General features: G+C 44.6%; 2 protein-coding genes across 38 annotated transcripts in view; one reads left to right on the top strand and one right to left on the bottom strand.

Annotated features, from left to right (window-relative positions):
- CELF2 (CUGBP Elav-like family member 2) overlaps positions 1–16917 on the bottom strand; it is a 524880-nt gene that overhangs the window by 75488 nt on the left and 432475 nt on the right. For all 30 annotated transcript variants that reach the window (XM_081022933.1, XM_081022913.1, XM_081022915.1 and 27 more), the window contains one exon: positions 7822–7956. In XM_081022933.1, coding sequence (XP_080879059.1) covers positions 7822–7956 — 135 coding nt within the window. The remainder of the gene's footprint in view (positions 1–7821; positions 7957–16917) is intronic.
- The window catches only part of LOC308486468 (uncharacterized protein), a 132965-nt gene that overhangs the window by 85789 nt on the left and 30259 nt on the right, over positions 1–16917 (top strand). For 2 of the 8 annotated variants that reach the window (XR_013991041.1, XM_081023347.1), the window contains one exon: positions 5875–7800. The exons of the other annotated variants lie outside the window; for them this stretch is intronic. Coding sequence is in view for 1 of the 2 variants with exons in the window: in XM_081023347.1 (XP_080879473.1) it covers positions 5875–5940 (66 nt within the window). In the remaining variant the exon portion in view is untranslated. Of the gene's footprint in view, positions 1–5874; positions 7801–16917 lie in introns of those variants that run through there. 8 annotated transcript variants of the gene reach the window in all.

Here is a 16917-nt window from a genome sequence, read left to right as displayed (position 1 = left end):
GATTGGCAATGACTGAATTTCTGAAGCATTCCTAATAATTTTGTGTGGGGGAGGGGGAATTACTTTTGCTTCACAATATGCTTCCTTTGGTCTCTTAGAAAGCTATAGTGGGTTTCATGTGACCCTTTCCACAAGTTCAAGCATGTGTATAAAAACATTTTTTTAAAAACAACAACAACGACCCCACAATGCATTTTAGTTGTTCAGAAGGTCACCAACCTTCACTGAGCAAATCTGTGTAGTATTTATGGAAGTCTCACCAATCACGTGACCCACCAAGTAAGCTGCTTTGGTCTTTAGAGTCTCCCCTCATTGGTTCACCAAAATCTGAAGGAGGACCATGGTGTCTTGCCCTACCAAACTTCCCCCAAGTTCATGATGCTTGGAATACACAAAAATGTGTTCTAACGTTATGCTACACTGTAGTTTAGTATGACAAAAACAAGCTGCAGCGAGCCTGGGGCTTATCTGCTCCTCACCCCCCTCTCCAACTTCTTCACAACTGTGAGCAACAGTCTGAAAGTCTGACTACGACACAGTGTTTCATCCAAACCTTAAACTACAGTTAATGCTAACTAAGTTGTGTTAAAAGAAGTAAGCTTCACAACCTGCATTTTGCAATCAAGTCGCTTCAAACAAACTGTAGTTAAGATTAAGCAGAGTTCATCAGGTTCAGAGAACAAGCTGTGGTTAAGCAAAAGCTTTCAGATTCCTCCTGGTGGCGATGTCTGAGGCAAAGGGAGAATCTATGTTTGCTGTGGCTTGTTCTCATAATGCTAAACTACGGTTTAGTTAATGTCTGAACTGAGCCACAGAATTCTGATACCTCTTTATTCAGAATCACCCTACTAAGTTCAATGGAGTCAGAAGCATCTCACTAGCTTCTGGAGGGAGTGGGGGGAAGGGCGATTCATGGTTTGAACAGTTAGCATTTAAAATAATTAGTCTGAATTATAGCAACAACCAACTCTGGAGCCAGTTTATTTTAATATCAATAGAGTGGGTTCCCATCAGCGAAGTAGGCTGCCACATTTCCAAGTTTCTGGACTGTCTCCAAAAACAATGCTAGATCCCTGTACCTTTTATATAAAAGTTACCAAAGCATAAATCACACAGGCCAGGTTTTCATTGCCTAGCAATGATCACAGCTGGTAGACCAGTGTAAACGCTTTGCCATGACTACGATATGAGATTCTAAGATCTCTGCAAGGTCAGAAAATACCCCCTAAATCTTGCACCTCCAAGAGATGTGCGACTCCCATCCCATCTTGCACAGAACTGTAAGTTTCCAGATCAGTTGGGTCCCCATAATAAATATCTCCCTCTTGTTGGGTCTGAGCTTCAGCTTATTCGCCTTCATCCAGACTATCACCTAGGCACCTGTACAAATCTTTTTACTACTCACGTGGTTCCCCTGAAATGGGGAAACAGAGCTGGGCTCAACCCACATACTCTACCCTAAATCTCTGGCAGACCTTTCATATGGCTTCATACAGACATTAAAAAACATGGCTGAACCTTGCCAAAACTCACAGGACAAGCCCCATCAGGCAAAACAGTAATTTCCCCAGGAGCCCTAATTGATTCTGCCTGAGAGGTAGGTTCAAAATAAACAAGCACATAACAATGGATGAATCAATTTGCTCTCCACCCTTCAAAGAAAGCATTTTTGGATCAAATTAATAAACAAAAATAGCTGGCCATCCACCCTCATCATGTCCCATCCCAAGTAATATTAACAGCAGCAACAGCAACACTAAGCATCTTAGCTAGTTGCCTAAACCTGCATTGGAAGGGTGCCCTTCTTCCGGAGGAAATTTTAAAATGTTTGGGAGCACGACGACATGGCTGGGCTCCATGCTCCAATCAGCCTAACAAGATGCACAGATGGAGTTTAGCACAAAGGCTCCCCCAGCAATCTCAAAACATGAAAAGCGTGTGACTTGCGCAGCCTTCGGTTCCATCCCCGAAGTGTGTGCTGCATGTCTCTCCCAATTTGTGCATCTCTTTACTACACACACAAGCACACACACCGGTTTTCAACAGATGCAACATTGTGCTTGCTACCAGTTGTGCTGTCTTTGCTCCTAAGCCACAAAAGTCTGTACGGCTTCTAGGCTTTCATACATAACCCAATATGCTCCCTCTATTTATCTGTGTCTTCAATCAAGAATTTGATCTGGGCTGTGCAGAGAGGAGGACCCAGAGTAATAACCGTCATCTGGCCAATGCACTGCCAATGCTACACTTCATCAGTTTGTGGCTCATTGTGCAATTGCAATCTAGGGACGAATCAACACACACAGCCAAATCCCATCATTTGCTGATGGCTCACAGTGGTCAGGGACTCTTTCATGACTGAAACAACATGAGCTTAACCTCTGCCAGACAAGTGTATAAACCCAGGGTGCTGTTTGCCTTGCGAAATAACTCGTGCAGGATTGAAAACACTTGACTCTCTATTGGCTACAATTAATATTGAACTAATTGCCCAGATACCTGCACTCATCCATTTCCAGCCTGCATAGTTAATCCAATTAGTCCTATTATCATGAAAAAATTAAATGCTTAATTTGCTTTCCTGCGGTCGGTAGCTGGGGCTATAATATGGCTTGAGCTGTAACTCTATATATAAAAAAGGATTTTCTACCAAATTTATTTTGGCTGCACGTGTATTTTTTTCCTGGTCACAGGAAAAGATCATCCAACCTCTCTTAATCTCAGCTGTTTCCTCTGAAGAGCACGGAGTAGCTCGATATATAGTTCCCAATCTTCTAAGGCTGGGAGCATATCTGAAAATCTTAGAATCCCTTATGGTCATCACAAATAATGTTCAGAAGCCTCATCCCTCAAAGGACAGGCAAAACACCTAGAACTTTGAAGAAGGCTACTTTGGGACATAACTACAACCCATAATTTGAGTATAACATCTGTATTTCATGCCGCACAGAAGGACCAGACAAGTCAAAGGGTCTTTACACAGCATGTAGTTAAATTATGGAATTTGCTACTGCCAATACATAGTTGTGGCCAACAACCTGGATAGCTTTACAAGGAGATTAGACAAATTCATGGAGACTATCAATGGCTGGGGATCCATGAGGGATCTTTTTACATTCTTACGTTCTCTACCTTCCACTCATTCCCTGCCCCCAGCCAAGAGGCACACCAGCCCAGTTCTTTAGGTATTCCTGATGGCTCTGCTACATCTCATATCTATACCTTGCAAAATCCTGAACTCACCCCAAACACAGAAACCTCTTGATTGAATTATTATTGAAGACTTCGAACGTCAACATTTTCCTTTATCAAGTCCAGTGGATATTTCTGGGAGGCTGTACAAATAACGGCAGTTATCATTCCAGCCTGCCACTGGAGATCTTACTGCCCTGTCTGTCTAGAGGTCAAATTCCTTCCCTGAGAAGTTCTGTCCCTATTATGATTTCTCCTGAGCTTGTTAACTGCTCATTCCTGCCAACTGTTCAAATGCAACTTGAGCATTAACTAACCTGCCTGTTTTATTTCTGGTTAAGGCCTTGGCATACTGTCTGGCCCATAAGGACCATCCCTGCTGCTATGAGTCACAAGTTAACAGTCCCAGTTTGTGCCTTGCCCTTGCCATCCCCGCAACTGGGTTTCTTATTATTGTCTCTGCTGTCCCATTCGTCTCTTTTTTGTTTGAAAATGTGTCTCGAACTCAGACCAAGTTTTCTAGAGTTACTTTGTTCCAGGGATGATGTTCCAGCATCCTGTGGACAGTTATACAAATACAATAGGAAGCTGGCTTACACTGACTCAAAAAACGCTGGTCCATCTTGCTCAGTATTGAGTGAACCAACTTCATTCAGAAGTGAACCAACTTGCCAGTTGAACCTTATTCCTATGGACAGGACAGTGTCCTCTACCAGGAATGGACACTGGCCTTTCAAATTTCAGCAGCGTCCTGTTCAAGGCCAAAATTCAGTGCTCCCTGTTAGATTTCTGTTATGCCACTGTGCAGTTTTTGGAGTCACAAGACTCTGTTTACATTCCAGACTGTTGGAAGTCTCATGGGAGACGGATGTTGATGTTACTGGTTTCCTGTTTCTTTGTACAGTTGTTCACTGACTCAGAGAGCAGGTGCATTTCTTTTCTGTCCTGTGTAGTTAGAAATATACGTAGCAATGTAGCGCACGTGTCTCACTCCTTTTGCTGCTGTTTGGATACTCTGCGTAATGAGGGAGTGTGCCTGAAGCCTCATTAAAGGCTTAGGTCGTTAATCAACGTTGGAGAAGAGGTTGATGGATTCCAAAGATACGACAAGGAGGAGAGCTATTACAGCTCGGTCGTATGGAAGCTCCGACACTCCCCCACCTCTCGCCTTCCGTTCTGTGCATGCACTATGTCATAATTACGATGCTCTGCAGCGCCAACCTTGGCTTGGCGCCCAGTGTGGCGGAACCAGTTGAGCTGCCCTAAACCCTCCTCTACCACACCCAAGGGCAGCAGGCTAGCTGTGGGAATTCAGGGCAGGCCATATAATACACACAGTTCTGCCTTCCTGAAGGGCTTGAGAGGAATGTCTGCCTCACTCTGTCTAATGGTAGCGCTGGCACTGTGACGTAATCTTCTGGTACTGAAGATCAATTAAGAAAAGTGACTACATGGAAGGAGTGTTTCCTCTCCCCCTTGGTGCCCTGCTATTTAATTCTGTTAAATAGATTAGATAAACAGAATCAGGTTGGCCGCCATGAGAACAAGATGCTGGAATGAATGGGCTTTTGACCCGGTCCAGCAGCCAAGCTTTTCTTATGCCCTCAACATTTGTCACCTGCTCATCCGTGCTTGAAAATGCTCGCCCTGCACCTCCAAAATCTATTCTGACAGTGAAATAACAGCAAACCTCAAAGAGAACAAGCTTGCTCAAGATCCTAGATACACAGAAGCTCGCAAAGTGTACAGAAAACTGAAAATTCAGAATATAACAAGGCTCTTGATGCCATGGAATGGGAGAGAAGGAAGGTTCCCATTCTAGGACTGAGGATAACGTGAAAACACAGACATCTACATGGGTCCTGCTAGTTTTTAGAACATTGTTTCGGTACTTTCAGGAATTTTCCCCAAGGCGATGTACTCATGCCTTTGGGATACATGTAAGAATTGCAATGAAAATGCATAAACTGTGATTCCCTTGATTCTGTGGTATTGACATCCGTTGTATGGCAGCTGCACAATGACAGTCCCATATCCATGGAGCAATAAGGCAAGGCCACATCTTCCTAAGTTCCTTGAGGATGGGACAGTACTGAGTCAATTGAGTATCTGGCTGAAGTCTACATAAGCAGGTCTGTGTGCATTGGGCAGATGTCCAGAATTTTGTAATGGGTAAAGAAAAGCAAAATTCTGTTAAATCTCGGCAGTCAAGTTTCCAGCCTCTTTGGACTGTGGAAATGGGCTTGAAAATGCGGAGATCCAGAGCTGTGCTGAAATTTTCTTTTTCTGCTATTGAGGGTGAGTGGCGTGGGGTGGGGAAAGAAACAAAAACTCATGGGAAGATCACGGGAGTGGAAGATATTTCTTGAAAATAGTGTGTGTGTGTGTGTGTGTGTGTGTGTGTGTAGGGGTAGTTGCAGCTTATCTTAAACTTATAAAGGTAGTTGAGATTTTTTCCCCCATACTGATTTTAAATTAAAATTTATTTATTTATTAAATCCTTATGCTGCTTTTCATCTGAAGCTCACAGGGCGGTTCACAACATAAAAATACAAAATGAAAGTTTTAAAAGCAAGGGGAAAGTTTTTTTAAAAAAAACCAAAAATACCCGTCCTTTGCCACCTCATAAGTTTAAGTAAGGTATGCAAAACTCCTTCCTCATATGTGTGATCTGTTTTCCAGGGGAGAGTATTTTTGGGAAACTGGGAAGGAAATCTTGGGCTACATTTAATGAGAAGCGATGCCTGATGACATTTCCGAAGCAGAGAGTGATTTACAGAAGTCAGAGTGTTCTGCACAGCTCCTGGCCTCGTCTCGTGACTGGCAGATGCTGAATAAATTACGTCAAATAAGAACATGTATGCAAATAAGCTTAATTTGATTTGCATAATTTATCCAAGTTGTATAATTCAGCTGGGGGCCCCAGAATTATTTTTATTTTTATTAAATGCACAAATATTCCTGTGAATATATTGCTGTGTTTCCCTTTACAATGAATTCCACATTGCACTAACCAGTGAGAAGGTGTGGACTCCTACACAAATTGGAACCAATAAGCACCTCCTGATGGTTTTTATGTTATGGTAAATGTCTGATATTTGATGATTGATGACATTTACTGGTATGTCTTAAGACAGTGTATGACTTTTTGTGTCACGAGCCTCTTAAAACACACATACACATTTACATCTGTGGTCTGATGAATCTCCTTCACCTACATATGGTGAAAATGATATCATTCAAGGCTCTACAGATTTGTCAGTAAACGTCAGAATTTTCAGACATTACCTTGCTGACCGTCATACAACCCTAAGACCAATAAACATCAGCATCTTCCAAATCTATCGCAACATATGCAGTTACAGGGAATGCTACATATTATTTCTTTTGTAGCAGAGTAGATGTGATTAGGAAAGCTTAGTCATTAACAGCCGAGAAGACCTATATGGCCACGCCACATGCTTTGCGAGTTAACCTCTTCTTGCTGTTTTCAAATTCCCCCTGGGATCTGTACCACATAAGTTCCCTCCTTGAATTCCGTCTGCAAATTCGCAGCATGGACCAGGCCGTATCACCCAAACACATTTAAACAGTGATGGCATGCTACATATCTTCAAGCCCTTTACATAGTTTGCTGCATAAAGGCTGGCTCAAAACATTGCCACCACACTCAGTCGAGGGGTGGACAACCTGTGGCCCTGCAGATGTTGTTGGACTATAACAGGCTTCCTCAACCCCGGCCCTCCAGATGTTTTTGGCCTACAACTCCCATGATCCCTAGCTAGCAGGACCAGTGGTCAGGGATGATGGGAACTGTAGTCTCAAAACATCTGGAGGGCCGAGTTGGAGGAAGCCTGGACTATAATATCTGTCAGCCCCAGAAAGGATGGCCAGTGGCCAGGAAAAATGAGTAGTCCAGCCCCGCCTGCAAGTCCACACACGTTCCCCAGCCCCACAGCTGTCAAGAAACCAAACACAGGGTAGGGCGAAGCAGACAAAGAGGTGCAGATAGGACCAGGCTTGGTTTTGTAATTCTGGAGTCACCAGAGGCAGAGAGCAGGCTTCAGCTGTCCCCAAAGGCACCCCCCTACTTTCTATAGCGTTAGAGGAATGGTTGACGTTCACTCCCGTAGAGAAAACTGAACTAGGGGAGAGCATCGCAGTGAAAGCACAACCACCCGCATGATCTTAGGAGGTGATCTGGGCCCAGAGGCAGACAGGTGAGCACAATACATCTGGCCACAGGCATTTCTGCAGGTATGTAAGCCATTCCCTCATGTACACCCCACCTGTCAGAATGATGGGCATGTAAATTAAAAAATATGGGAGAAACGGCCCCCGTGTGGAATCTCTCTCTCCACCTGTCAAAGAGGGCAATGACATGCCTTAATGTACGTTGCCACAGATAACCTCTTGGGCATATTATTATTATTATTATTATTATTATGTAAAAGGTGATAATTTCAGCTTCTATTAAAGAATTCGCAGGGGTTCCTCTGTCACATGGCATGCTTCCGAGCATAGCCTCTAGATGCTGACAGCGGCTTCATCTCCCCCGGCCGTGATCTCCAGCTCCAATTAGCACTTAAAAATAATGATAAGAGGGTTTCGTAGGCTTCTCGCACTCACCTCGGCTCAGCCCGTCTGGTCCCCGGAGGATCCGGCATTCTTCTATCTGGCCAAATGGAGAAAACATCACCCTGATATCGTTCTCGTTACACTTCTTCGAAACCATTCCTATGAACAATTTTCTGTCTTCCACAGCTAGGAGATAAAAAAACAACAACGACTGAGCAAAGGGCAATTCAAACCCCTCTCTTCCCCCTCCCCGCCCCCACCTTGCCTCATCTGTGATCAATGCTTCATTACCACTTCAAACCGAGAGCTGGTCTTGCGAACATGGCAGCGCTAACTGATGGCAACTCCTGTCGAAAACATTTCACTGTACATGCAACCTTCTCTCTTTCCTTTCTGGAGTCACTCTCTGCCTTTCTCTTGCAATGGTTCCTCTTCTCTCCCTTCCTTGACCATCCCTACCCCTCTGGCTCAATCTTCTACTACTACTACTACGACTAAGCGGTGTGCGCAGATTCTAATTTAGATGAAATCCACCCTCAATCCTGCCTTCTAATATATAAAAAGAGAAATGAGAATGGATGCCTGAAACAAAGCCTATGAACTCAGGGAAGACTTGAAAGGCATATGGGACACTCCAACCCGCCCCAAATCAATTTCAACAAGCTGTATGAAATGGGCAGCAACTATGCCAAAGACAGAATACTGGGGCAGGATTCCCCGCTCTCCTTTACCTACAGCAATACAGTGATTCCCACCCCAAACGAACATTGCTAGTGAGCATCCCCCTATCAGGGCTGAGTCGTTGCAAGATTACTACGGGGGAAACCAAATCCCTAGCAGACTTGTAATGCTGCGCTTGCAAAGATTATTATTTTTTCTTAAGGGGGTGCGGTCAAGTTATTGCTAGATGGTTTCCTTTTCTGTATAGGCTCACGCAAAGTAGGTCAAGGCAGCAGCTGTATGCATTGGATTGAGTTTAAGCAAGCTCACATTCAGAAAGCTTTAAAGCGACAGAGCCTGAAATGGCTTAAAGCTGGGCTGGGATGCGTTGACAAATCTGATGCTCCAGAATTTGGACTCAGCAGGCACCAGGTGCAGATTTCTTACTACCGAAAATGTTTGTCCCACTTAACATTATATATATATATATATATGAATGAAACACGTTTAGAAAAATTCACAAACCGCTTAATCAAAAAACAACAACTCTGCATAACATAATGTGAAGCAACTGCCAATAATATGCAGATAAAAATCAGCAAATATTTTTAAAGCTTTTAAAAAGTTTGCGCCGTTTTGCTGTGCTAATTAATCTACTTGTTGATAGCTGGTCATACCCAATCTGAGTCTTAAATGAAACAGTTGGATTTTTTGAAAAATCGCTTAAAATGTCTGAGAAGGATATGGGCTGCTCATATCTGAAGTGATTTTTGTTTTGTTTTGGTGAATTTCATTTAAAAAAAAGCTTAAAAACTTCAATTTGCAAAAAAACAAAACAAACAAACAAAAACAAAACAAAAACAAAAACAAAAACAAACAAACAAAAAAACAAAAACAACAAAAACAAAACCAAAAACAAAAACTCAACAGCTTTGTGTCTGGGTTTTCATTTTTTGCAATATGGCTGCCCTATGAGTACGGAGGTCCTGAATTGCCCAGATGACAATAGCTCCCCTCTCAGCCTAGCTGATGTGGTCCAAAGCAGAGCAAGACGTTTGGCACCAGCTGGGCTGCAGGAGTTGTCAGGAGACAGATAAGGTGCCATCAGTGCCGGATTTGCACTTATCCTTCAAAATTCACAGCTTTCCAAATATTGCAATGCAGTTCTCCAACCAGTGTTTACAAATATGCATGTATTAGGGGGAAATGTGTATAGAAATTGATTTATTATGGTATTTTAATATTTTGTTGGAAGCTGCACAGAGTGGCTGGGGAAGCCCAGCCAGATGGGTGGGGTATAAATAATAAATTGTTACTACTATTATTATTATTATTATTATTATTATTATTATTATTATATGAAGATTTTAGTGAAAATACAGAAATGCATGGCGTTAAGAGAAGTTGCTTGCAAACAGTGCTGGATTTACGTATAAGCTAAACAAGCTATAGCTTAGGGCCCCACTCTCTTGGGGGCCCCTAAAAAATTTTAAGGAAAAAAAACCTGGACGTACATTTCCAAAATGTAAAATAAAAAATAAATAAAATAAAACCTACATACAACAACAGTGTTTTGTGTCGTGTAGGCTCCTGTGATGTAAGTAATGGGCCCCACCTGCTAGCCTGCTCCCTAAAATATCACTGGTTTGCTCATTTCTATATACAGTGGTACTTTATGAACTATATTTCAGTTCAACAATTACTTTGATAAAATACATATTTTGTTATGTGCAAATGGCTTTAGATACCTATGAAGTCCATAAATTACCATATGGCATATATTCAACACAAAAAAAAACAGCGGCCATTTGTTGTGGACAAAGGACAGCTGGACATATCAAGGGCCCCATTACCTTCAGTAGCTTAGGGCCTCATCAAACCTAAATCCGGCCCTGGGTGCCATCCAACCGTCTTAGGACTCCGCTCTGGATTTCTGTAGGGTTTACTCCTTTGCCTTTTCCCGCAAGCCGTTTCCCATCAAGACTGCAGTAGGGGCAATGTGCCAAGTTGCTACTGCCCCTAATCGCCAAGGTCCCCACCTGGATTAGCTCCCTTGCACTTGCAATTTACTTTTTAAAAAGCCAGCCACACCCTTGCTGGTGCTATACAGTGGCTAGGCATCAGAGGGCCAGTGGTCTGATTCAGTATAAAGCCAGCTTCCTATGCCCCATGTGCATGAACTGAGCATGTGGCAAAAAAGTGTGTTCTCCTTCATGGAGAGCACGTGTTGCGGTGGGGGCTAACAAGACACCCACTGTTGCTGGGTGGGAAAAGAGTTTGGCCACCATTATCATGGAGCTTCCTCTTACTGGGGAGATTTATATGTTGCCATTTTGTGATTGACAGCCATGGCCTTTAAATACCCTGCGCGCAGCATTGAACTTCCTCTTTTCACTGCACGCATCGGATCACCCGCCCCCCCCTATGTTCAGCATTGTTCACTTGACCTTGCTATGCCTGTCATGGGGTCATCTGCTCTTGGGGCAGGGGCTCGGTAGGAATTTTGCCCATTTGGCTGATTGGCTGGTGCCATTTGGTTTTTGCCTACTGCGTAGCAAATCGTCACAACTTGTAAGGTTGTGGTTAGGCATTAGTTTAGGATCTGGTTGGTGGAGGGGTATGGATTGGCGGTGCCTGGTCCTCCAAATGCTGCTGCTGCAAGGATATTCCATTAAAGGAATCCAGGGGCTCGCCATGCTTTTGTGCAAACCCCTGTCAAGGGGCTAGGGCCACGCAAGAGCCCCTGGGAGCATTTGGGGAGAGGTGAGGGCATGGTACCCAGCTCCATCTCTCTCCCCAAATGTTTTCCCTTACTGACTTCACATGCATGTGAATGTCAGTCTGTCCCCGTGCAGGGTCAGATAGCCTCAACAAATGCCTAAGCAACCACTCTATTTTTAATAAAGTTGTGGCCAAAATCATGCCAAAAACCTTAAACTAAAATCAAGTGTCAATGGTGTTTTATTTGGGGGGTGTCTTGGGGACCTCGACACGCAAACATGCCTCCCTGTTCTACAACATGTCTTTGCTCTGTGGCCAACGGCTGTGCTTCTTCAGCAAACAGGCAGAGGTGGAAAGCATTCCCTGAAGACGGAAGCTTGAAAGCCGCCGATCGACTCTTTCCTTTTATTCCTTCTCCTTCTTCGATCACGTGCAACCCCAGGGGGTGGCGGGAAAAGGGGGTCTTAAGCGACAGGGGACAGATGTCAGATAAGAGACATCCAAGACCAGACCTATACACGATGGATCTTAAAGGCTTGGAAGATTGCCAAGTCACTGTTCTTGTCCATCTTCCTCCAAACCGCAAGTGCTTATTATACAGCAGATATCTCGTTCCTTCCTTGGCTCTGGAAATGTCATGCAAATTCTATGCACTGCTAATGAGCACATAGTCAGCGCTGGTAGGGAAGCGCGGAGAAATCGTTCCTCCAGAGAACCTGCCATTCAGTTATTTATTTCTATTATTGTGCAAATTATTTTAGTAATGAAGGAGTTCTTTCATTTCCATTCCACTGGGGGACGGATGGGGGAGGAGAGGGGAAAAAATCTTCCTTGAGCCCCCTCCCCTCCTCCCCATCCAGGAATATTAGCAAGCATTTGCTGGGGAGCAGAGGGGGGGCATGTAGTGCAGCAGAGTACTGTACAGAGAAAACCAGCATATTTTCATTCCGTTTTATGTGTCTCACAGCTTTGATACGTTTTTCCGCGCACTGTGCATAACTATATAGCGGTGAAAGTGTGTACGTCTGTGTCTTGGGTTAGCTGTGTTGAGGCGCTCAACTGTTTATCGCTCCCTAGAGCAGCATCAAGTAATTTCCCCCCAAATATTCATGCACAGTTAGCAACATTATTCTGCTATTTTATACTAGCTGGCATACGGAAAACATGCTTCCCTGCCCAGGAAATAAAAAAAGATAGCAACTGAACCATTAAGCAAAGCAAACAAACTGGTGGGTTCCAGTTTGGGCCTCAATCCAAATTTCACGAAGAACAAAGCTTTATTGTAGAGTACAATTCACCAGGTATAAGGTCTCCATTTTGGTCCTCAGAACTGCTTCATTGGGGCAAGATCACCAGGCCTCACTGTTTTGGTTTCTTTGAATAAAGAGTTAACGTCACTGACATTGGTTTTTTCTTATTATTATTGTCGAACTTTTCCTGACTCCAGCTCCTAACACACCCTTACTCTACCTCATGGGTAGGCAAACTAAGGCCCAGAGGCCAGATCTGGCCCAATTGCCTTCTAAATCCAGCCTGCGGACGGTCCGGGAATCAGCGTGTTTTTACATGAGTAGAATGTGTGCTTTTATTTAAAATGCATCTCTGGGTTATTTGTGGAGGATAGGAATTCGTTCATTACCCCCCCCCCCCCAATATAGTCTGGTGTCAGGGAACTGCCATCAGAACAGGGGCAGGAAACAGAGGGGCAGTCGTGTTACAGGAAGCCTCCAAAAATCTTGCGAAGCAGCTCCTCTTCCGGTGATGAGGAAAGCCCCACCTCCAGGGGGGAAGAGGTAAAAGGACCTGAGGATGTTGTGGTTGTGGGGAGCCTCAGCACCACTCCTGGCCAAGCCGGCCAGGAGGGAAGCACGCCCCTTCCGTCGCCCACCCTGCGCAGAGGTCTAAAGAGCAAAGAGGGAAGGAAAAGGCTGTGAATAACGAGACTTTTATGTTGGGAGAGGTCCAGAAACGACCACTCCCGGATTCTGCTAGCGATTGAGGCAGACATGAACTGCACTGTAAATCGTTTGCACCAAAATAAAACCTGTAAAAGACAGGTCTGAGTCCTGCCTGATTACTCACAAGCAACCACCACTGCCATCTGACATCCGGGCCCCCACAAGGTCTGAGGGACAGTGGACCGGCCCCCTGCTGGAAAAGTTTGCAGATCCCTGCTCTACCTCCTACTGCTCCCCAAAGGTGAAAAATGTTCTTCACCTTGCAAAGCTGGGTTGAGATAGAAGGCGATGGAGAGATCTTTGATGACTTTCAAAGAGGCTCAGATGGGCTTCTCCTTAAGTGGAAAATGTTGCTCTGAGCATAGAAGCCAACTCCTAGGCCCCGCCATTAAAATATTTGAGGGGCTGCCCCCCCCCAGTTGATGGGCATTGCCATGGTGTGCATGCATAATGTCTTGTGACTGGTTATTTGGGGTGCAGCTTCCCTGCCCCCCAAATTTTATTCAAGTTCTGAGCACCCCTGGTTCTGAGCATTTCTCCCAGGGACAATGAAGATGAATGTTGGAAGATTCAGGACAGGCGAACAAAAGAAATAACCTGTTCACACAGCAGATGGTTAAACTATGGAACTCACTTCTACAAGGAGTTAGTGACGGTCACCAACATGGATGGCTTTAAGAGAGGATTCGACAAATCCACAGAGAGGCATCTGGCTTGTCACAAGAACAGGATGCTAACCAACTGAGCCTTTAGCTTTCTCCAACAGGGCTCTTTTTATGCTCTTAAAACTTGCAGTCCAACAGACATGCATTTATAGTCAGTTCTGAAGGCCCATGTAATTAGGGCTTCATTAGCTGATGAAAGGTTGTGGCCTTAGTATAAGGTAAAAGGTAAAAGGGATCCCTGACCATTAGGTCCAGTCGTGAACGACTCTGGGGTTGCGGCGCTCATCTCACTTTATTGGCCAAGGGAGCTGGCATACAGCTTCCGGGTCATGTGGCCAGCATGACTAAGCTGCTTCTGGTGAACCAGACCAGTGCACGGAAACGCCGTTTACCTTCCCGCTGGAGCGGTACCTATTTATCTACTTGCACTTTGATGTGGTTTCGAACTGCTAGGTTGGCAGGAAGCCTTATTATAACAAAGCACAAATAAAATGCAACTAAATGTGCAAATAAGTGTGGAATGGCATATTATGGGAAACCACCCAAAATGGCATCTGGGGCTGTGTACACACCATACATTTAAAGCAGCCCCCCCCCCAAGAATCCTGGGAACTATAGTTTGCGAAGGGCATTGGGAATCGTAGCTCTGTGAAGTCGAAAGCACAGTTCCCAGGATTCTTTGGGAAGGAAGGGAATGTGCTTAAATGTGTGGTGTGAACACAGTCCCCGAGTAGAGCATGCCATTCCATCCCGCCATGTAACAATGTCAAAAAACTTAAGTCATCCCAGGAGGCAGACAATGATGTGGCGCGTGGGCGCGGAAATGCAGCGAACAATGTCATTAGAATATAGCTTATGCTTTGTAACATTTCCAAGGAGGAAGGACCTGCGTTTTATCGCAACCCATTTACATATCAAGGAGGGCTCTTAGGAGCGGTCCATCAGCTCATAAGGTATTTCGGAAGCGATGTTCAGCATGAAATAACTTGTCTGAAAGGGGCAGGCATTGTGACAAGTTGAATTAAAACTGAGCGTCCGTGGAGGGCGGCAGAAGAACTTTGTAAAGCCAGACACCTTCCCCTTCTCTCCCTGTACATGTACAAGGGAAGGCGGCGATCTAAGCAGCCGCTGCTTCAACTTCCCTTTCTCCTCTGCCACCCCGAGAAAAACAACAACAACAAAGGTTTTGTTTTTAATTTTCCAAACTGCTGCAGATGATGAATTCCCTACTGGCCTGCTCAAGTTTCGCTGGTAAACTGATAAATACGGCAAATTAACTAAAACGATTTCACAGGTTTTCAGCTGGAGGCTGATTTTATAGTAAATTAAACACCCAGCTCATGTATACTGTATATCTTTTACAAAACGCTGCATTCAAGAGAACTGACTCAAGAGTAAAAAACAACAACACCACACACACACACACACACACACACACACAAACACACAAACCAATACATAGGTATGGATCAGCACCACTGTTTTGCAATTGTTGCTGATAGATCTCCGGAAGGAACCAGACGCGTTGACTCTAAAGTAACAAAGCACAAACTCACCTGGTTTTCAGCAAAGGAGAAGCAGCACCTTTCGCACAGGATCTAACCCTGCTGATACCTACTGATTTTTAAAGTGGTGACCGAGGGGCTGGGCAACGTTTCTTTCTACCACAAACACCACATTCTGAGCTGGCATGAGACTTCTTAATCTTCGGGTTGTGGATTCAAGTCCCCGTTGGGCGACAGATGCCTGCATTGCAGGAGGCTGGACTAGATGACTCTTGTTGTGTGGAGAATTTTCCCCCAGCCTGGGCAGATGCCCAAAAGGAAAAGGCATGTGGAGCAATGGGTGTGACTCGTTTAAAATTACTTACTAATCTTCATTACAGTTTGAATGTAACACTCCCAGAGCCCTGCTGGCTCAGGCCAAAGACCTATCTTGTCCAGCAACCTGTTCCCTTCATTGGCCAACCAGAACCTTGCCCAGCAACTAATATTCAGAGGCATGCTGTCCCCAAGACTGGAGGCCTGCACCAACAGCCTTATCCTCCATGAATCTGCCTACTTGTCATTTTGAGTAGATATGAATACCATATAAACCAACCCAGGCTTTGCGTTCATCATCTAAAGCCCGTCTTCGTGTGCCTGCTCCACATGTCGTCTGGAGGGTGGCAACACGAGAATGGGGCCTTCTCTGTAGTGGCTCCCCACTTGTGGAATGCTCTCCCCAGGGAGGTTTGCCTGGCACCTTCATTATACACATTTAAGTGCCAGGTGAAAATGTTCCTCTTAAACCAGGCCTTAGGCTGATTCATATTCTATGGCCTTTTAAATGTGTTTGTGGGAGGCGGGGTATAGCTTTGGTTTTTAGCTATATATTCCTTTTATCCTGCATTTTTATCTCGTGAACCACCCTGAGCTCTTTGGATGAAGGGTTGTATATGCAAATAATAATAATAATATTAATAATAACGATGATAATGCCTGCTCCTTGGTCAAAACCATGCTACTGAATCACTTACCAGCAGGGCCAGCTCAAGCCATTTTGCTGCCTGAGGCAAACATCAAGATGGCTACCCCTTCACATTTCATGTACAAAAACTAACCAGATTGGCAGCAACTGAACCTTCTTTAAGCACTGGTGATGGGACAGTGTCTTCCACTACATCTGAGTAGCTCACAAAAAGCTCTGTCTTCCACCATTTGCTACCTAAGCCTCACTCTGCCTCATGGTAGGGTCGGCGTTGTGTAACCTTCTCAGTGCCAATTGAAATGCATCACAATAAGAGTCCAGGTGCCTTTCTCAAAGCTGGTCGGCACCCGTCCGCCTTGAGAGACAATGTACCGCACCTCCGCTGGTGAAGTCAAACCACTAGTGGCACGTCAACACCAGTTGCAAGTCTCTGTTCCTCAACAGACAAAAGCCCACCCTCGCTGGTAGGACCCCGCCATGTTCCGACTTCGCAGAAGAAAAGATTTCACAATTCTAAAAGGAACAAAGTGCTGAATTGAAAGTAGTAATTAAATGCCATATGTTAGCACTAACACGTAGGGGAAAGAAGTTGCTAATTAATTCAGGCAGATTTAGATCCAGGTGTGACACGGACAGATTGTACGCTTGGGGTTTTTGCAGGCTTACAAGCCGGG

Source organism: Podarcis pityusensis (assembly GCF_964106645.2).
Source record: "Podarcis pityusensis genome assembly, chromosome: 10".
Classification (NCBI taxonomy): domain Eukaryota; kingdom Metazoa; phylum Chordata; class Lepidosauria; order Squamata; family Lacertidae; genus Podarcis; species Podarcis pityusensis.
Note: the sequence above shows the minus strand (reverse complement) of the source record. Positions and strands in the feature narration are given on the sequence as shown.